The following is a 21331-nucleotide window of genomic DNA, read 5'->3' as shown; positions in this document are numbered from 1 at the left end:
GACCCTCTCTGGCGCATGCTTTAAATATTTGCGGCATTGATTTCTGCGCGCGCTTCCGTTTCCCCCGTGAAAACGATCTACCGGAAAATTTGACCGGTGAATCACGTCGAACTTCGCGACACAAGCCAAATCATTTTGCAATGTTTTTCTTGGCTTTTAAACGTTAATCTACGTAAAATTTCGCTTTTAAAATATCGATAGCAACACACAATTTCGAGACCTTAGGGTCGTACAGAATGAAATTGCGTATCTTTTACACACATATTATATATATGTACATAAGGCATGCGTATATTCTGTATAAATAGTATTTTATACTCTATACTATAAACTATAAGCAGGATTCAATTTCAACAAGGGAAGAAAAATGATTCTTTTCTACGAATTAAAATTGCAAATCCTTTTTAAATTTATCCGGACATTCGTTTCAGCGAAGTCCGCCATCTTGTTCTTCCACAGATATTGCTATTGTGTTCAGCTACACTTATATGTCCCACTATAAAGTTTTACCTAAAGAAACAATGAAAAATTCTTCGAAACTTTTTCGAAGCATTATCTTTGTACGTTTTATATCGTAGGACACATGTGATCAGCCATAATTTCATAGAAACCGAAATACCAAATTTTTTCCGTTCTAATATAATACCTGCTAATGTTAATATACATCATATCCTACGCGCTACCAGTGACGTAACGAGGAAGTGCGGTTTAATATAAGGAGCTTTGCAAATAACATTTATTGTAGAATCTAATGGCGACATATATTTGTTGAATACCATGTAAAAAGAGGTTCAATGTTTACGTGTAATTGTTATTAACAGATTGTTATAACAGTTTTTTGGGGACACTCGGTATACTTTACATACTGTGTCATTTGCTATACTATGTTGTGATAAGTATACGCTTGCGCACTGCGTCATACTTATCACTTATGAATCAGCTGATGAAGAAGACGAACAGTTGCAGTTTCAGCGGTATTTCGAGCAAAAGTCGAAAAATATGTCACTAAATACAGCGCACGCAAATGGCGGCGTTCTTATACACGCCGACGAATAGTAAGTTGAGAAGTCTATTCTACCATTTGAACGATCGTCAATAGTATTTCGCACGTTGTCGTTCGTGACATTTGTACAACGTAGTTCAACGTCGTGGCCTTCTAAAGGCGGTTTCCTTATTATGCGAATAATCTTTCCTTTATTAACGATGCCACCGCCTATGGAAAATGACTATCTCGATTTCTTAAATAATTTAAATATTCACTTACACACTATCGAACTTCAGATTTTCTTAATATGATGCAATCGATGTAACAAGATCAACAAGAAAAATATTTCTTTCTTCAGCATATTATTATACTGCGACAATGTTACCATGGAGTTTCATGGACCAGAGCAACCCGAGTTCCTTGGAAATAAGCGAGGCCTATTATACCTGACTACGCATAGAATGATCTTCAATGCTAGAGATCAAAAAGAAAAAATGCAGTCGTTTAGCTTCCCGTTCATAACGTTGAGCGACGTTGAAGTGGAGCAACCAATGTTTGGAGCTAATTACATCAAAGGCAAATGTCGTGCTCAACCAAATGGCAATTGGATCGGAGAATGCAAATTCAAGTTGTACTTCAAAAGCGGTGGTGCGATAGAGTTCGGACAGGCAATGTTGAGAGCAGCAGCAGTGGGTGAGATTGCTATTACTAGATATATGTATAATTATAATTGACTCTTACTCGATTATCGAATGTACTAATAGTAATTATACTTATATGCAGCTCAACGTAATGGTCCTGGATACAATGCTCCACCGCCGTACGAACCTCCAACATCGAACTGGTATGCTGCTCCGCCACCTGCTTATCAAGCACCTCCCGGATACTATGGTTGGGTACCACCTACCAATGTATTCCCAGATATGCCACCAGGTTAAATGTTTTTCTTCTGAGTACTATAAAATAGTTTTCTTGGTCATCTTTAATAACCATTTGCCTGCCATAACAGCACTTGAAAATATTTGCAAGGGTTGTATTTTATGAAAAACGAAATTAACAAAATCAATAATGATATGGTAGTCAAAGTGTTATTCGATTGTCTGCTTAAATTTAATTAGTATATTAACTAGTTACAGTTAGTATGATTATTTAAAAATGTTTTTCTATGTATACAGCAAACAGTGTATTCATGACGGACATGCCACCTCCATACCCTGGCATTAACTCGCCTTATGCTAGCAGCACACCCCAACAAGGTGCATGGGGTGCTGCTGGGCAACAAACAGGATGGGCTCCACCTCAACAAAATGGTGCACCAGGATGGGCTAATCCAAGTTATAATAGCCAACCAATGTCCCAAGCAGGTGGGTATCCAAATTACCAGCAGCCATCTTACAATAGTTATCCACAAAATCCACCACCATACTCCCAATATCCTGCAGGTAATAATTACCCGCAACCTCAATATAATCCACAACAAAATTCTTACAAACCATACCCACCCGGTTATTAATTGTATAATAATTACGATAATACGAATTTTTATATGCAATGTACATATATACATGTAAAATTAATGAAATTTGTTATTTTTCGAGGCAATCAAAGTTTAAAAGACAATTCCCGAAGTTATATATTTGATGTATCGTAAAGACTGAATGCAGTGTACATTTTTTTATTGGAGATATTTGAAGCATAAAAATAAATACTTTTTTTTAAAACAAAAGATACAAGTATATATGTACTACTATATTTCATGCAGTATATACAGAAGGCACACAATAATGTAACATACACAATATACATACATATAACAAACGCTAACTTTCCAATATTTTTTTTAACAAATGTATTTATAAAGACAATATTGTTAACTGTTACTTTAGAGTATTACACTTTTGTTGTTTGAATAATACAATAGCTTTATAATAATTATTATAATACATCAAGCATACTATGTTATTAAAATTTAGACAAATATAACTTGCTGTTTTTATTTAAACCCACCAATTAAGGACATTATGCTTTTACAAAAACGATAAAAATCTTTTCTAAAAAGAAAACTTAATATCGATGCCATACAATTTTCTATTTCACTTATTAAGTCTGAAGGTTTTGAATATTGTGCAATAATATTGCATAACAGGTTTGGTTGACCTGAAGTAAGGTTGACTTTCACTATGCTCAGTTATTATCTCATAGTTGTCAGAGATAGTTCAAAGAAACGTGACGTGCTATTACGTGTTCTTAATTAGGCCTTTGTTTATTAATCAATTCATTTAAGTTACAAAAAGTGTGTAAAATTAATTGTACATATTTTTCCAAAAAATAGAATTCCAAAAACAATTATACATATATTAAGTGTACTAAATGAATATCTTAATCAAAGTATGCTATGGCAAAGAATTTTGTATTATTAAAAGCAATAAAAATGAATATGTGTATGATTTTATTAAATTTTCTAGATAAAGTATTTCCAACGTTATATTAAACATAATTCATCATATAATTCCACCGTATGGAACAATTATTTGGCATCATAATAACATAAGCTATAAATTAAATAAAGAGAATCATATTTCAAATTATTAGGACAATTAATTAGTTTAAAAACTAAAAAAAATGCCAGAACATTTTAAATTTACTGCATCAAACATATATACCTGTATGTAATTCTCTATACATTTTAATATATTTGTACAATAAAGTTTGTGTCGTATTATTTGTGTTTCATGTTTTTCTGCTTTACAGATGCAAAAGCAGCAGAAGCTGCACAGAGTGCATATTATGATCCGAGCAGGCCTCAATGTGCCTACGTTCCACCACCTGCATACTATGTAAGTATAAATATGTATTCAATAATACATATACATATAATGCAAATGCCAATATACGTTTGGTAACGATTTGGTAATATAGTATATACGTTATAATATTATGCTCTTTTATCTTAGGAAAGTCCACCAAGTTTCCAACAGGCAACAGAAAAGAAGGATCAGTAAAATTACATTCACGAATTTAAAAAAAAAGTGATTTCACATCACGCTGTTGTTGTCTGAATAGTATTATACGTGTAATATACTGCATAATAACAGATATATGCATTCCACTCTAGGTTTTACTATAATGTCGTTTTGGTGTGCGCATTTCAATAATACAATATTCCTATCTTTTCAATATTATCCACGATTTTGAATGTATACACTTTATTGTACTTATTGTGTAGGTTGTATAAATATTCTATAAGAAATTCTATTGTATTTTGCGCAATTAAATGAATATATTAAATAAAAGTTACTGCATATGAGTATGGAAAAGAAACGTGTTACTTGTATTCGTACATTTTATTATAAACTATTAAAGGTACACAAGATTTGTACATATGTAAGAATACAATTGAGTATAATATAAAATAATCGGCATTTCAGTAAAATCTATACAAAATTTCAATTATAAAAACACATTTAAATCCATGCGTCTTTTTTTCGATCGAAAGTAAAACATTGGATTTCAATCCCATGAAAACTGTAACGTGTATATTTAAACGCATGTATCAAAATTTCAATATATGTATATAAAAATATTTTTCAACCGTTAATTACTGGCTGTATTAGATTACAGATGGCTACTTCTGTGTGCTAATAGCTGCCCAAAGATCCTCGTTTCGACTAGCTTTCAACTATGGCAAAAACGGTACACATAATAATTTCTATGTGTACAAAAAACTTTATACATTTCAATGATTTATAACAATTCAAATAGATGGGCAGTGTATAATGTTTAAAAATGCAATACTCTATACTTCACGATTTGTTTCTTAGTAACTATGTATAACTTTCATTTACAAAATGGCACCTATAAATATTGTGTTAGGTAAAAATGTTTTACAAAACTAATTGAACACTTAAATGCTGATCGTTAACAGCATTTACATTGATCTGAAATTTCTTATAGCTATAAAACTTTTCATTCAACAGTTACCAAAATACTTGGATTTCTCAATTTCACAATAAAAAAATCTTCGATTACATAGAATGCTATATCTATGTAGTTATCAAAATTGTTCGAAGACAATTTTTCATAAATATAAGAACAGTCTACCCATACTCAGAGGTGACCGTTAAACTGAAATTCCCACCTATAACATAAGTGCTGTGGTACCAAATTCTTGTATCTAAAAGAATAATGTCGCCAGCATGAACAGTAAAGTTAAAACGTTTGCAAATATTATCGCATTCTGGTGTTGGGGCAACGATCCATCTTTTATCACCCAAGATCTGTCCTTGCCACATAAGACGAGAAATGTAGTCCAGCTGTGACAAAAAAAAAACAATAAAAAATCAGTTGTTAATCCTCTGATTTTTTTCACAAAAGATCAGCTTATTATTATTGCACGTACATGCATAATGGCACCTTCCTCGTATCCCAAAAAAACATAATTGGTATATGGAACCTCTGCATCCTCTGGCAAAAAATGAGGTAGATTGTAAAACCGTTTCATTGTATCCAAAATTTGTAGGTGACAATTTTTCCAACCAACATACCATGGTTCTTGTCCACTGCGTTGCAGAGCTCTGTCCTCGCTCATAGCAAAGACATCTTTTAAACTTGTGAAATTACTTTTGAAATGTAAGAACTGACATTCTTCCACCGAATCATAAGCACCCTCTATATTTTCGTATAAATTTTTGAAAAATTTCCAGCTAAACACTTTTGAAGCTGGCCAATCGCTTGCAGCATTTTTTATCACCATCGGCCGAGAGGAGTATGCGTATCGTTCGAATTCCTCTCTTGTCAGATTTGGTAAAATTAAAGCTGTCGTAACATCTCTACAATAATCACAATTCGATATTGGCCTTGTGAATTCCCATATAAGATAATTATTTGGTACTAAGCATCTAGTTCCTCTTATACTTTTAACAATATCAATATATAAATATTTAAAAAATATAGTACAAAATATTGGCATGAATAAGACAAGGAATACTTTCTTCGAATACAGATAATGGAAAGCATTGTTTTCTTTATGCCTCGCATTATTTTTTATACTGACAGATTTCAATTCTGACAATGAAGCACCTTGTTTCAGAAAGCTCTCTGTTAAAATTAAAAATGCTCCTTGTATATTTTCGAAAGTGTTATCACTTCCATCCATAACTACCAACAAGGGTAAATATTAAAAATTTCCTTTCAACAATTTTAAGTAACCATTGGAAATTCAATGTAAAGTATCTTCTAATTAATTCTGACATCGGTTTGTTAATGCTACCTGTTCGTTCATCCTTCTACTACTGACATAATGTAGTAGTCCCATTTGAATTTAATAATGACAGTGGTCTTGTCGTCATCCGTAAGCGTTTAATAAAGTTTACAAATCGTATGCATAGATTCAAATTTCTCTTGTTCCTTTTCTCTGCTGTAAATACATGTGAACTTATAATTGCACTTCGACTTAATACAGCGCAGTAAATATTGTTTGCGTTACTTAAAAATCGTTTATTGACTGACAGCGTATAGTGCTCTTTTGTTTGCTCCAAATGTAAGAATAAAGATTATGCAGGAGAAAATATGTTCATCCAAACAGTATCGATAATGATATTGTGATGGAAACACATTCAACATCTAACAAGCGTGGTATGTGGTGTACGAATATGAATTTCACTGTCACTTTTACACATACATACACATACACAATACACACATCGTACGTCGCACGTACGCATGCGCCGTAATTGAGCCTTGAACCACTTCTGTTTCAACAAAATGTGAAGGTTTGCATTGATTGCGGAACAGATACTTTGGTACTTAAATAGGTACCGTCATTCACTGATTGGTATAAAGTCTTGTCATCTTGTCTCATCTCTCCTGACAACTTTCGCATCTTCTTACATGGACCGAGCAAACGAACGAAAGCTGAACGTCTATTCGCTCAACTCCGCTAATTGAACGCCCTAATAGGAAATTTCCTGTTCACGTGTCGCATGAATGTAAGCTACCTATTGCGGGAATTCCAGAATTTTAGCGACCTGCAGATATAGATATAGCTCCAACCAAGTTTCAAATATTGTATTTTGTATTAGAACTGCTGGGCAGTTCTTTGAAAACTATTTCATAAAGGGAGTTATGTTGTTGAAAAGGATCAACGAATACTTAGATAGCATTATAATATTAATGATATGGTACTGAGAGACCCAGATGTGCATATGTCTATTCAGGTGGTGCTTTATGGTACTTTTGTTGTATCAAGAAATTTTCATAAGAAAATTATTGATACGAAAAGATAAAATAAACACAAATGGAGAATCCTTAAAATTATTTATTTTATCAAATTGTCCAACATGATGTACAAGTCTTATTCAATCAAACGGACACCGAAGTAGATGTTTCAATGTGCAAACTGCAATTATGAAATTTCTGTAGACGCATATTCTGATAAATAAATTTGATTTGCTGTTTCTTGTAATTCCGTTCTTTTTTCTTCTTTTTAAGATGTATACATTTAATTGTATAAAACCTAATTTACAGCAATTATAATACTAAGTTATGCAATATGCGATTTGCTTACGTTCGACGAGATACAGTCCACTGAAATTTCAACGACAAAACTCCAAGATGTTTTTTAACAGAGACACAATTTATCTAGGCCAATGTCGAGAACTAAAAGGCCAATGTAAAATGTATTCAATTTCGCAACAAGTTTCGTTGTTTCATTATTGAACATTATTGACACGTTAGATTTATTGTGTTCGTGAAAAATGCGGACTATATATTTCTTGGTAGTGATGCGGGTCTATCTATATTCATAAAATCGTTTGTTCTTATGTGAACAAAATAAAATTTTCGTTACGGCATAAGATCTCTGACCGCTGTTCCAAATAAAACATACTACAAATGTCGCAATACTATTTCAAATTTTTGCGGAAGTATCTGAACTTTACAATTCACTTATTAATATTATTGAATGCGGTAAAAAGTTGTATTATTTCTCGACGAACTTCAAAAGATTGTAAATGCAACATCATAACTTCTTTCTTCGCATCCTCCTATAAATGTAATTTTACAAAAATTTCACTTTTGTTTCGATGGTTCATACGCTTCTACTTAAATAAAGGAAAAATGTTTAAAACTTTTAAATCTGTTTGTTCAAACAATAACGTTGATCATAAAGCAATGAATATATTTTTCAACATAAATGTATTTTTCTTTTCTCAAGAGTTAAAAAACTTATTATATTTACAAATCTTACACACAATATAATTCAAAGAAAAGTAATATTACAATTACAATATTATCTCAATGTATCAAAATTTGTCTACACTCCAAAAATCACAATATGTATCTTATAAATACCATACGTTCAAAGAGAAACAGACAGACGGACAGACAGACAGAGAGATAAACAGACAGACAGAGAGTGTGTATTTTTCTAAAACCGATTATTATCGAATTTGGTAAAATAACTGTCATCGTTTTTAACAAAAGTTATTGACATTGTCTATCCAAAAGATTTTATTAACAGAATACTTTTACTAGGAGACATCGGTTATAATCCAACGCAAAATAAGTTACTACTTACTGTTAAAAATGTGTGACTAGCACAGTCGTGTTTGTATCAATGCTTACACCTGATTACACTTTGCATTCAAAGAGACAGAAATTTCCATCAATGGTCGATCAAAAATAGCACCATTTACCAAGAATAGCATCTTTTATAGCCGATATGTATTGCGCGGGAACCCAATATATCCAATACCTTGATGCTTCCGTTGTGCCTAGTTGAATAGCCTGAAATTTTTAAAAGTAAACACATCAACTATAAATATATAATAAAACTACAGTGGTCATTTTCTAATGATACAAACCATAATGTGGTACTCTGGATAATCATGTATAGGTTCACTGTGTACACCCTTTATAGAATTCATAGGTATTTTGTCCGTTCTTTCTTTTGTACCAATCCACAGTTGGTCTTGTTCCAATTTAAATGTTAGTCTAACTTTACCACCAGATTTATTTAACATGCCAGCCAGTGGAAATTTTGGTAGAGGTTCCTAATAGTAATTGAATTTATTGATTAGAATATTTTCCATATAAATCGCTTACAGAAATCATTGGTTCTTTTTTAAAATCATACCTTGCTATCTAATATACCAGGCATCACATCTTCCGGAATGCCTTTATCTAAAACTTTCCTATGAACGTTTTGTTGAGATAAGGGTTCTTTTCTCGCTGTAGATGCAGCTTCATCAGAAAGATCTTGCTTTGTTGGAATCGATACGGCCAAAACATCATCTAACTTTGATCCTACTACCATGACCTTGGCACCTTAAAAATGCGCGATAAAGTAAGCAATAATACAAAGAGTAACAAGTTATTAAAAGTGTTATTGTTATTATATAAGATCAGTTACCTTTTGTGACGCCCAGAGTTCTTAATGTTTGATCGTCTTTAGCTAATCCTTTGATCATAACTTTTTGCATGGCTTGGGGCACGGATATAATGTTTTGAAGGTGTGCTTTTAATTGAGCGACAGTGCCATCAAGTGGAAAATTCACGTTAATCCGCTGTTTATTATAAATCACTTTAAAGTCAATTTTCTCTTGGGGCGGATCTTGCAAGTCAGTCATGTTATTATCTTTCAACGGTACATCGAGAATTTCACATTTTGATATTGAGTCTTTTGTTTCTGTGGACGAGGTTTCGTTAGAATTTGTATTCGATACTAGTTCAGAGCAAGGAGTTATATTACAGCAATTGTCGTTGCTTTCACTTTTTGCAGCACCTAAAAGGAGAGACAAATTACTTGTAGAACATTTATTGGTAACGATGGTATTGACATTTTCGGTTATACTATATAGATTTCGAGAATGCAGAAATAGTATCGTTGCTGAAAGATTAATTCACAAGATGATGCACCAGAATAAAGAAAATATTTTCGACACACTACACAAGGTTATGTCTTAAAGAGACACAGATTTGTTTAAAAAACCTGTAATTTAGTGAGGATTATGCAGATTAGATGTTACATGATAATTAATACAATTAATAAATACTTGTGCTAAAAGTTCTCATCGGAGAAACGAGTGTTTTCTAGAAATTTATTCGCGATATACAATTCTTATTTGCAAGATTCTATAACAGGACGAATTCAGGTGATATACATTCGTTATATTCGAAATAATTCGAAACAAACATAACGTATGAAAACGAAAAATATTTATTGATTATCAATTGCTACGAAAAAACATGAAAAATCGTCAAAATTTAGTGTACGTACCGACGTACTCCATGATGAACTGTATCTCGTCGGCCAATCAAAACTGCTGCAGGATGCGTTGCAATTCCTGCCATTCGTATTTACACCGATCTTGGGAATGACTTTCAAATTTTCAAATATATTCTAGAAACAATTGGGGAGAACGTTTAAATTCGCATGATTCGAAAATCAAATTTCAAACGCCGTTTTGTCAGTTCATTTTTAGGACAAAATAATAAGCAATTTTTTATATGATTTTGGAAGAATTTCATCGGACATATACAATTCTTTCGCTTTCTTACACAGTAACACCCAAATTATTTAAGAAATTCTAAAAATAACTTTTTGTATATTTACAGATACATTGCATTTCATTTACAAATACCGCGAAACATTCCAATGAAAGTGTAATTAAAATAGGCTATCGGCCACAAATCATTAATACGCAGTTTCATTTTTACAGAGAATTAAATTTTTTATTAAATTGACCTTAAAATGATCTTTCCTTAAAAATTAGAAAATGCATCTCATAAGACAACTTTCCAATAATGTAGATGATCATTATTTTTATTTCAAGCATGAATAATTTAAGTGTGATATTGTAAAGAGTAGAAGTGCAACTTAATTAATTATACACATACAATATCTATTATGTATGAAATCTATAGCGACTTTGCTTCTGAAGGCACCAGTTTCTATGGTTAAAAGATGGGACGAATATATTCTGTAATGTGTTATAATTTCCAATATGTACGTAATGTATAATTATACAATTGTATTTTCCCACGCATTCACAATCTAAGGCATACCTACTCTTTGCATTCACTGCGCTTGCGTACATTAGTTGGTATGTCATGAACATAGCTTCAAATTGCAAGTGACATCTTACGGGAATATGAATGTTTTGTTGTTCAAACCCTTTAATGCCCGTACAAAATATTATTGATACCAATGAAAATAATTTCATAAATAATATTTAGTTCATAATTATATTTCAAATATTGCTCCACTTTCCCACGTTTCCAATTTCTAGCGTACAGTTCCTTTGTCTTCTTTCAACCAATGGAACCAATGGATCAGAGAAATGGCAATACTGTAAGTACGTAAGCCTGTAGAGTGTCAAGATCAGTCGAACAGCAACATCAACGATCTCAACAGTTTCGCCTCTGATATACTTCGTGGTTTCATCGTCAATTAGTGATGGGCATTATCGACTAAATTCAACTATCGACTAATTACTATTTAGTTACTACATACTATCGAATATTTAGTCGATAGTTTTTAGTCGACTGAAATTTCGTTTTAGTGGTTACGTCTAGATTGCGGGCTATAGTCTATGCCTACGTATATCACATATATAGTTTATATCGCATAAATAGCAATAAGATTTTAACATCTAATATGAATTAAAGTATTTCGCATAAATAGCAATAAGATTTTAACATCTAATATGAATTAAAGTATTGAAATATCTATTACATATTTCATTACTTGCATATTTGCACGTCCTGTCATAATCATGTATTTCTAACCTTTTCGTTTCATCGTGCGACACTGACATTTGAAATTTCAAGATGGCGACGTGTGAAACAGTCGACTGAAAATAGTAACCCAACCACTACTAATTCAGTCGATAGTTTAAAAAATCAGTCGACTGAAAATAGTAGTTGGCTACTATCGATTTAGTCGATAGTTTTTAGTCGATGGTGCCCATCACTGTCGTCAATCCCTCAACACTATTGAAAGACCGGCTTGCAGTACGAGAAATCGGAAGTAAAGCGGATCATTGAGTAATGAAAGAGAGAGAGAGAGAGAGAGAGAGAGAGAGAGAGAGAGAGAAATGAAAAAATGAATCGTTTCCTCCCCACCACGGAATGAAAACCGTATGATCGTTGATGCACGATGTTCAAGAGGGATCATCGTCGCACGTATCGCAGTATCGACAAGGATAAAGAAAAAAGGAAAGGTCTTCCAGCGAATGACAGCGCGCAAAACCGATCACGCGGCCGAGTCAGGAGGTGCACTTTCGGTCGGTGTCAGACACCGAGGATGTGTGTGTGCGTGTAGATACGTGTATGCATCACGGTAGTATATCTCACAACAAATATGTCGTCGTGGTGGGGAGTACGTTTTCCCGTTCGTCGTTTCGCATATTTCTTCCCCCGCATTATTATCATGTAGTTCGGTATAGGTGAACTTCTTGTACGTTTGTTTCCTCGGACAGAGAAGAACGCAGGTGTGTACGCGTGTCCTATGTGTCGAATACGGTGCTGATTGTTAGTTAAAAGGAGAAGAAGTTTTGTGCTCGGGCATCAAAGGCGACAGGGGATCGTGTCTCCTACTCGAAGATAAAGTGCGATGAGAACGATGAGCGGGAGTTAGTTCTCTTCCTCGGTAATTAGAACGATTATTTAATCATGTCCAATTCGCGAGGAACCAGAGAGGATCGTGTGGGCAGCCAACGGCGTGAGTCTCGCGATTAACGGTAGGTGTGGAGAGTTTAACCGAGTTGAACCGACGACGTGTGTTTTAACGTTGGTTCGGCGGTCGCGTTCCCCTAGTCGGTTACGCCTAGGTGAGAAATGCGGTTCTGAATCGCGCGACGTTCGCTGATCCCCGGTGCAATCACGAACAGGTTGTTCACGGAAGGGGTGGTCCCTTCGTTACGTGCATTACGTTATACTGCTACGGTACGTAGCTGGTGAATACGGGACTCGTACTCGTGTACGACTACGAGGAGTGCGCGCGCGTGTGCGCGCGTGTGTGTGTGTGTGCGCGCGCGTGGATGTGTATGCGTGTACAGTGTTTAGACAATCAAGGATATATTCCTTCGGAAGGACGGCCTGACACGGAAAGACGGAAGAAAAAAAAGGACGGAAGGAAGAGGAGGGTAGCAGGGTAGCAAGATGGCGGGGTCCTTAACGTGGTCGTGTACTTGTTGCCTGCGGTTCAAGTTCAGCCCCGAGGAGATCGAGCAGCGTTACAAAAGTCAGGAGATCGATCGGATGCTGGAGAAAGATCGTCAGGCTCTCCGACGACAGGTCAAGCTGCTGCTCCTCGGGGCGGGCGAGAGCGGAAAGTCGACATTCCTTAAACAGATGCGAATTATTCACGGAATTAAATTCGAGGTAGGACACATCCTCGACTTCTCCACGATCGAACACTTTCCTTCCTTTCCTTTCCTTGTCTTTCTCTTTATTCGTTGCTCCAAACGTTTTCCATTCACTCGGAGAAATTTCCAGTTCGACCGAATGATTCTGTCAGTGTTGTTATAGCTGTTAAAATAGATTCTTCGTTTATGAGAAGGTGGTCGACCGAAACACATGATTTCAGATTTATAAGGAAGTAACTCTGACGCACGATTGAACGGTTCTTGTAATTTTTCATTTAAAATCTTTGAAGTGTTGTTCGACTACTTGTTTGTGTTCTCAATTATGAAAGGACACCGTGAACTTCTGTTTCACATTCAGATTCTCATAGTCTTATTTTCAATCAAATTAAGTGGTAAAGATTTGTTTGTTAAATCTTACTCTGACCAGTTAATTAGTTTCAGATAAGGAGAATTTAAATGCGAAACTAATGTACGAATACTAGCAATGTAATGTCTAACGCAGACCGTTGTGTCCACACGCTTTCTGTCATTTATCAGATTCATCGTTATAAAATCTACATCTTACAGTACACTAAACAAGCTGTCAGTCATTTATGAAGAGATTTAGTTGAAAGTCTGTTATTGATGTTTATTTCTGAATAAACAACAAATGTATACAATCAATTGCATTCTACAAATAATCTACAGGGTGTCCCAAAATGTTCTACTTCCTTGAAAGGGGTGATTCTCAAGGTCATTTGAAGTAACTCTTTCCTTTGCAAACATCTTCTCCGCGGCTTTGTTAAAAAGTTATTAACGAAAAACACGGACCAATCAGAGTACGGCTACAGTGGACGGTTTCCAGCTCGGCCAATGCCAACGCCGCGCTCAGCGGAAGCCGCTGTAGCCGCGTTCTGATTGGTCCGTGTTTTTCGTTAATAATTCTTTAACGAAATCGCGGAAAACATTTTCGTAGAGGAAAAGGTTATTTTAAATGACCTTGAGAGAATCGCCTCTTTCAAGGAAGCACAACATTTTTGGGCACACCCTGTATATTATTTATAAATAATGTCTATTGTTTATGGTATTCTTTCTCTCCTTTTCAGCCTGAATTGATCAAAGAATACCAACATGTAATTTATCAAAATATAATAAAAGGAATGAAGGTATTGGTCGATGCTCGTGACAAATTGAATATTCCATGGGAAAACCCTAAAAACTACGATATTGGTTATCAGTTACTGAAATTTGAAAATACTATGGTATTAGATGCTAGGTTATTTCTTCATTATGTGCCAGCTTTACGAAGTTTGTGGGAAGATGCGTCGATCAGAAAAGCCTTTGATAGACGGAGAGAATTTCAATTAGTAAGATATTTTTGCGTGTTTTAAATACAAATATATGAATTCATTAATAATCACCAATAATCACTATTGTTTTGATACCTTACGAGTATTTTTTTTAATTGCAGAGTGATTCGGTTCAATATTTCTTGGATAATCTTGACAGGATTGCGAGGATGGTAAATTCTATAATGTTTTCACACTATTCTGATAATTACAATATAGTATTCTTTAAGTACTATAAATTTTATCATTTACAGGATTATGTACCTACACACCAGGATATCTTGCACTGTAGGAAAGCTACGAAAGGAATTTCAGAATTTGTTATACAAATTAATAACATCCCTTTTCTATTTGTCGACGTCGGCGGACAGAGATCCCAAAGACAAAAGTGGTATCAATGTTTCGATTGTGTTACTTCTATACTTTTTCTTGTGTCATCATCCGAATTTGATCAAGTATTGTTGGAAGATAGGTACGTTATTATTTATCTTCGTACCAATAAAATATAACTGTTAAAAAATTATATGTTATTTACAGGAGAACCAATCGATTGGAAGAATCGAAAAATATCTTTGACACAATAGTTAATAATATGATATTTGGTGGAATGTCTATCATCTTGTTTTTGAATAAAACTGATTTGTTAGACAAAAAAGTGAGATCACCCGATACAAATGTTCGCTGGTACTTTCCACAGTTCACAGGAGATTCACGTTCTATGAAGGATGTGCAAAATTTTATATTGGATATGTTTATATGCGTCAAAAGGGACCCGAGAAAATCCCTGTTTCATCACTTCACTACTGCAGTGGACACAGAGAACATAAAAGTTGTATTTAATGCAGTCAAAGATACAATTTTGCATAGGAATTTGGAATCGCTGATGCTCCAATAATAATAGCTGTATGTATATATATATATGTATGTGTATATATATATATACATATACATATATATATACACATATATTAAAAAGTGAAACTACTTCAGATCTGAAGGTATGCATTAAATATTTAGTGTTTGAAACATAGTAAACTAAAATGATAGTTCGTGTAAGGATTAGGACATTAATTAGAAAAAATGTTCTGGTAAGACAATACCAATGTGTGTGTGTACCAATGTAAATCACATGATTACCTCCGTTTATAACGGTAAATTAAACTTTTTTATAATAGTTTTATACATCAAAGGAAGTAAAAGCTGCCTAATGAAAAAATATACATTGAAATTTTTTACTATACATATATATGTACATGTGTGTATATGCATATGGATTGTTGATGTCTCGTAACGTGGTACTCGGAAGGAATGCGAAGGGAATTTGCAAATCGTCTGATTGGTCAGACACACACAGTTGAGTACCATGCATTCTCGCTATTCGCTGAGAAGATTATCACTACTACTTCAGGTGTATCAGGTGTATGTCGTCCCGCGTCTTACGTTATGAGACACTGACAATATGTAGGATGGGTTACCAGGAGAACTCAGAAATAAGTACAGATACGTCGAATTAAAATGATATTTAATGAAGTATATAGAAAAGGTATATAAAAATGGCTCTCTCACACACACACATACACACACACACATACACACACACACGTTACTTTTCATTCAGCAAGTTGTCACGAACTGCCTTCTCGACCACGTCCTGTGCTCGATGATCATTTTCGTTAATCGTCATTTTTCTCATTCTCACGTTTTCACATACACGTACATATACCCGTAACGCCGCGATCGAGCGTCATTAGATCGCGATTACGTATTTTCGTTTCCTCACGTATCTGTGCATACATGTATATAAATGTTGTATACGTTTTGATAAGATGTTTCCATCCTCTTTTTATAAATATTAAAAGGTTGTAAGAAGACTTATATACATATACAATATATTGTACATAGTAACTTGTATTCTATACATTGTCAATATTAATGCTTTTACATATTTGTATAAAAAAGGATCAGTTTGCTAATAATTTAACTAAGATTTTCTATTTTGTACAGATATTTAATCCAACGCTTCTTCCTTTTATATGAAAACGTGTATTGAAAATACTGGTGGCATAACCAGTATTCGCAAACATAGCCGCTTGCTGCATAAGACGATTACACTTGGCCTAACAAAGATCGGACGCCCAGCTACTCTTCGTAGGGCAGTAAGACGGTTAAGCTATACTCGCCCTCAGATTGATATATCGTTCCTGGAGCATTAATGATAATAACTTCTCAATACTGTTGGATCATCATCATTCATGTCGACAACTTAGTCCACCCGTTCAGTATCATTTTGTAAAGAGTACGACATCTAATGTTGTACCTCTTCTGCGACAGTCTCACGCAAGTTTCAGAATCTAAATCGTAATGGAATGGCCTTTTTCTTTGTATGACGAAGTCTATAAGCCTCCTTTCTTCACACTTGTCATCCCATATAGGAGTAACCGTTCTGTAGGAGCATTCGGTCATCTTAACGCTTTTTAAACGCGTCGAAACTTCAGTTCATCTTCACATTCCGAATTGGATACTTCCTAATCTTTTACCTGTTCACTCTATTTCTTTGAAATCAAGGCCTGTTTGGGAGTTGACAGTTCTTTGCTCGTACCAGAGTTTGAAATGTCACGCCTATCCTGAAGATAGCTCCTTCGATGCTCCTTTTGATCTTGCATTTTTCGAATTTTTCGACAACTTTCTTACCTTTAATATTCTTGTGATTTTGCTCCTCTTTTTTCGGTGCAATGACCTCTTCGGAATGAGAATTCTCATAATCGCCAACTGTCGCTACACTTACAATTCTAACAATTTGATCGCCATCGTTAGTAGAATATGCTCCTACTGGTGCATAGGAGCTTCAACCTGTGTTCCCGCGAAACCAGTCAATTTTCCTGCAAAAAAGGCAATACCCTCCACTCGTAAACGCATATCTGGAAAATTAGCATAATTTTCGGAACCAATAAAATATATTTATCGATTCAGTTTCTCTGGGAACTGCCAAGAACATACATTTGAAGGCGTACGTAATCGCGCTGCCCGTCTCTTACGCAATATACATCTAATTCTAAGAAAAACGTCCGAGTTTTCTAAGCAGTCATATTGACAATTAGATTAGAGTAATCTAACCTCAGCTTTTTTTTTTCTTAACAGTCTTCGCAAACATAAGAGTAACTTATTTTCTATATAAGGTTTATTACGTTTGTTAACATTGAATTATTAAGTAACAAAGAAACCAAATACTAGATCCATGCCATATAAACCAAATGAAACTAACCAGTTTGTGTTCAAATTGCTGTGTACAAAAAAGCAATAATTTTTATCTTTTCTTTCCTTCTTTAATTCGACTTCAGAATTGTACACAGAATTTCGATATTTCAATATAACTACATGATCTTTTGTATTTTCGTGTTTGTTATATTTTTTCTGATTCGTTGTTTTTTTTCTGTTTTTGTACTTCTGCAGATGGAAGTTCTGTTCTTTTCTGCACAATAAATTACATTTTGTAAGCAATTCAAATTAATATAATTCTAATACTTTAATATTATTTTGTCACTTATAGGTTGTTGTTTTTGTAATGTAAATTCCAGTATTTTTTACAATGAATTACAAAATTTTGATAGAAAAGATTACAGGTTTTGTTTAGTGAATGCATAATGCCTGTTCTATTAAACTTCAACTTTAATATAACTGGTCCTTATTGCAACATTACTATTTTTTAAGAAGATTTACATTAATCAGTATTATTATTTCTTGTATACAAAGATTCAAACAAAGTTGGTTTTTTCAATTTGTATGTAACAGCAATTTGTCAGAATCGTGTTTAATCTCTTATTGTTATAAACATATGGGCTATAATTAAATAGTTGCAGCTATTCTATTTTATAGATTTTCGTTCTCATGAGTTTTGTAAATATATGACAGTCAGCAATACCTAATATTATTAAAATAGGACTATCAGATTGTAACAATTTATCCTAATAAGTTATATAGTTTCATTTTGATCTGAAAATCATACCAATCAAAATTTCATTGTAATAAATAACAACATTTTGAATTTAATTTATAAATATTGCTATAACCAAGGATTTTATGTAATAACGCATATGATGAAACCAAAGAGTTTTAAGTAAACCTAATGAACCTCTACGTAACTTATTTTCCATTAGCTTAATACAATGCATAACATTATAAATATTCTTGGAAATATATTTGTATTCATGCTCACAATTTTAATCTGCAGTTTCGATCATGTATTACATAAAATCTTTGTTTCTTTCGCTCTTTGTATCGAAGAAATAGAAACGAAGAATACTTATAAAAGTATTGTCATCGGTATCAGTTGTTCTAAAATGGATGAGAATCAATATTTTGTTGTGTTTGTATATAAGAAGTTTTAGGTGTAGTATAATAATACAACACATTAGGAAGTTGAAATTTTTGCATGGTCTGTATCATGCAAAGATATTGTATAACTTTGATAATTGGTGTATATCTTTAACTGATGTTTTTACATTCCTATAAAGTTAATCAGGTCCATTTTAATTGATATGCTTAGAACGTTTTTAAATTATACCACATCTTTGTAATGTAGGTAAATTATTATTGTCTGAAATGGAGTATTATTTTGAAAGATTATATAAAATTTTATACAATTTTTATGTCCTGCATATACAGAACCTATCTATCAATGGGGCCATTGATTAAACTGGTTTTACAGGTATTCGAATATCTAATTAATCAATTAATACAAGTTTGTACATACAGGTACTATAGTTATGGTTAACTATGTACTGAAAATTGTAATTACCTGGTTAAACTATTTTTTTAAGTAACGAAATTAAAAATATAGTAATATAAATTCACAAAGAAATGTTAACGGATAATATTATTGTTCCTAAATGAAGTATTGAGTACACTAATGTAAACTGTTTTTACAATAATTTATACAAATTTCAGTACATAAAGTGAATTTAACCTAGAAGTACAAATTTACAGGCACACTGCATGTTAAAACTAAGTAAAAAATGTTAGCAAATAAAAATGTAAACATTGGCAAAGCAGTCATCTAATACTATTGTGTATCTTCATAATAATGAATACTTCCAGTGAAATAAATCACACTATATAAGGATTTTTTAAGAATTTTTATTAGAAAAAAAGTTAATTAGGTCTTTTCCTGGATTTTAAGATGTGGAACACATCTAAGTACTATGTAACAGTCATTACAGTATGGTTTTATAATTATACGTAAAAAGTAATTTGTCTACAAACTTTTCAGTATAAATTATTTTCATCAAGTTTTGCTAGTTATTACATTCTTCCAACTAAAATTCAATTTGATACAATTTATTGCGTAGAATTATATTCAATTTGGAGTTAAGTAAATAATTTATCATAGTGTACTGAAATCTTTGATACAATAGTTTACCGACTTATTAATATTGCTATTTTTTAAATATTTTTGTGTGATGAAATACTATTAAGCATACTATATTCCTAGTAACCTTATATGAAAAATTGTTTTTACTGGGTAATTTTCAATATCCCATTAATTATGATGTGCATTCGGTTCATAGTAATGGTAGCTACCTGGATATATAGGTATTAATTTGTTAATAATTGAATGCCTGGGCATCCGGTTTTCAAGGCCTTCTCTATCAACACTCATTGAGAATAACATTTGGAACTTTTACACAAATATTTTAGAGGAAAATATACTCTTGATAATTACACTAGGAGTCCACGTAGATATAATATGTATGTAAAACGTCGCTATTTAATAGGAAATTTTCATGATACTTAGGTCATTTTTTACACATACAGTTCATTTTATTAAGACTTAAAATATAACATATATTTTTGTAATCAATTCAGAGCAAATACTGTTGACTTTATTACAAATTTATTTGCAACGGAAATGAAAATGTTATTCAATGTTTTTATATACCGATCACATCACACTATGTATCATGTAAGTTTTCTGCCATGCTATTGTGAAGGAGAAATAAAACGAAGAAGAATGATAAAACATCGCACGTCGTACACGTACATGTTGAAAACGTTTTATTGTAATATGCGGACTGTGAAAGCATAGTAACTTTGTGATAGAAAAATAAGGAGAAAATAATTTTTATATTTTTAGAGGTGCAGAGATTATTTTAATCTGTTCAACTTAATCGATTTTACACATTTCAGTCTATGTGAAAAGAAATAAATGGAATTTAGATATTCTATGGTTACGATATCGTTGACGATGGTACATCAGTGTTATATATAAATATATATACATATATATATATATATATTTACGTTTAAAACGATTTTATTATGATTTGTATTATACTTACATTAGGTACTTTTATACGCATACCTACATTCTCAAATCATGGGAAACGAACACTTGTAAACGGCCATAAACGGTAATATTGAATTTAAAAAGACAGATAGTATTTACAACGAACAAAACTGAGGTGAAGCGTTATTTGTAATTTATTGTAAATATGTGAAATTATGTCTAAACGTGTAATTATTGTTTCGTAAAGCAATCGCTTTGAATAGATTAACAACGAATATTTAGCCGTGTTAATGGAAGTAATTATACGATGAATATAAATTTATTTTCATTTACGAAGATGAATTTGGGAACTGAATTTTTATAAGTC

General features: G+C 33.0%; 4 protein-coding genes and 1 long non-coding RNA gene across 8 annotated transcripts; 3 read left to right on the top strand and 2 right to left on the bottom strand.

Annotated features, from left to right (window-relative positions):
- Nucleotides 1–680: 680 nt before the first annotated feature.
- On the top strand, nt 681–4939 carry Wbp2 (WW domain binding protein 2). 3 transcript variants are annotated; one of them, XM_076800205.1, is made up of 6 exons: nt 682–1055; nt 1344–1678; nt 1769–1918; nt 2161–2349; nt 3737–3822; nt 4607–4939. In XM_076800205.1, exons 1-6 carry the CDS (start codon nt 1000–1002, stop codon nt 4625–4627), a joined length of 837 nt encoding a protein of 278 aa, XP_076656320.1. In that variant the 5' UTR covers nt 682–999; the 3' UTR covers nt 4628–4939. The 3 variants fall into 3 exon arrangements, with proteins under 3 accessions (XP_076656318.1, XP_076656320.1, XP_076656319.1); XM_076800204.1 differs by lacking the exon at nt 4607–4939 and adding an exon at nt 3940–4568 and having other exon boundaries at nt 684–1055; XM_076800203.1 differs by lacking the exons at nt 3737–3822; nt 4607–4939 and having other exon boundaries at nt 681–1055; nt 2161–2966.
- LOC143360975 (uncharacterized) lies at nt 4708–7085 on the bottom strand. Its single transcript, XM_076800200.1, has 2 exons — nt 5385–7085; nt 4708–5298 (listed from the first exon to the last, which is right to left on the bottom strand). The coding sequence occupies exons 1-2, from the start codon at nt 6138–6140 to the stop codon at nt 5083–5085; spliced, it is 972 nt and encodes a 323-aa protein (XP_076656315.1). The 5' UTR covers nt 6141–7085; the 3' UTR covers nt 4708–5082.
- Nucleotides 6905–7943, top strand: LOC143360978 (uncharacterized). Its single transcript, XR_013083388.1, has 2 exons — nt 6905–6972; nt 7066–7943. It is a non-coding gene; the product is annotated as an uncharacterized LOC143360978 (long non-coding RNA).
- On the bottom strand, nt 7285–10408 carry LOC143360976 (ubiquitin domain-containing protein UBFD1). Of its 2 annotated transcripts, none has more exons than XM_076800202.1 (6): nt 10263–10408; nt 9396–9767; nt 9120–9310; nt 8848–9036; nt 8562–8770; nt 7285–8028 (listed from the first exon to the last, which is right to left on the bottom strand). In XM_076800202.1, exons 1-5 carry the CDS (start codon nt 10273–10275, stop codon nt 8660–8662), a joined length of 876 nt encoding a protein of 291 aa, XP_076656317.1. In that variant the 5' UTR covers nt 10276–10408; the 3' UTR covers nt 7285–8028; nt 8562–8659. The 2 variants fall into 2 exon arrangements, with proteins under 2 accessions (XP_076656317.1, XP_076656316.1); XM_076800201.1 differs by lacking the exon at nt 10263–10408 and adding an exon at nt 10039–10224.
- Nucleotides 10409–11947: 1539 nt separating this feature from the next.
- Nucleotides 11948–20942, top strand: Cta (Guanine nucleotide-binding protein subunit alpha cta). The gene is made up of 5 exons (XM_076800130.1): nt 11948–13369; nt 14439–14699; nt 14804–14854; nt 14936–15153; nt 15219–20942. The coding sequence occupies exons 1-5, from the start codon at nt 13148–13150 to the stop codon at nt 15574–15576; spliced, it is 1110 nt and encodes a 369-aa protein (XP_076656245.1). The 5' UTR covers nt 11948–13147; the 3' UTR covers nt 15577–20942.
- Nucleotides 20943–21331: the final 389 nt, after the last annotated feature.

This window comes from Halictus rubicundus, chromosome 14 (genome assembly GCF_050948215.1).
Source record: "Halictus rubicundus isolate RS-2024b chromosome 14, iyHalRubi1_principal, whole genome shotgun sequence".
Lineage (NCBI taxonomy): Eukaryota > Metazoa > Arthropoda > Insecta > Hymenoptera > Halictidae > Halictus > Halictus rubicundus.
Note: the sequence above shows the minus strand (reverse complement) of the source record. Positions and strands in the feature narration are given on the sequence as shown.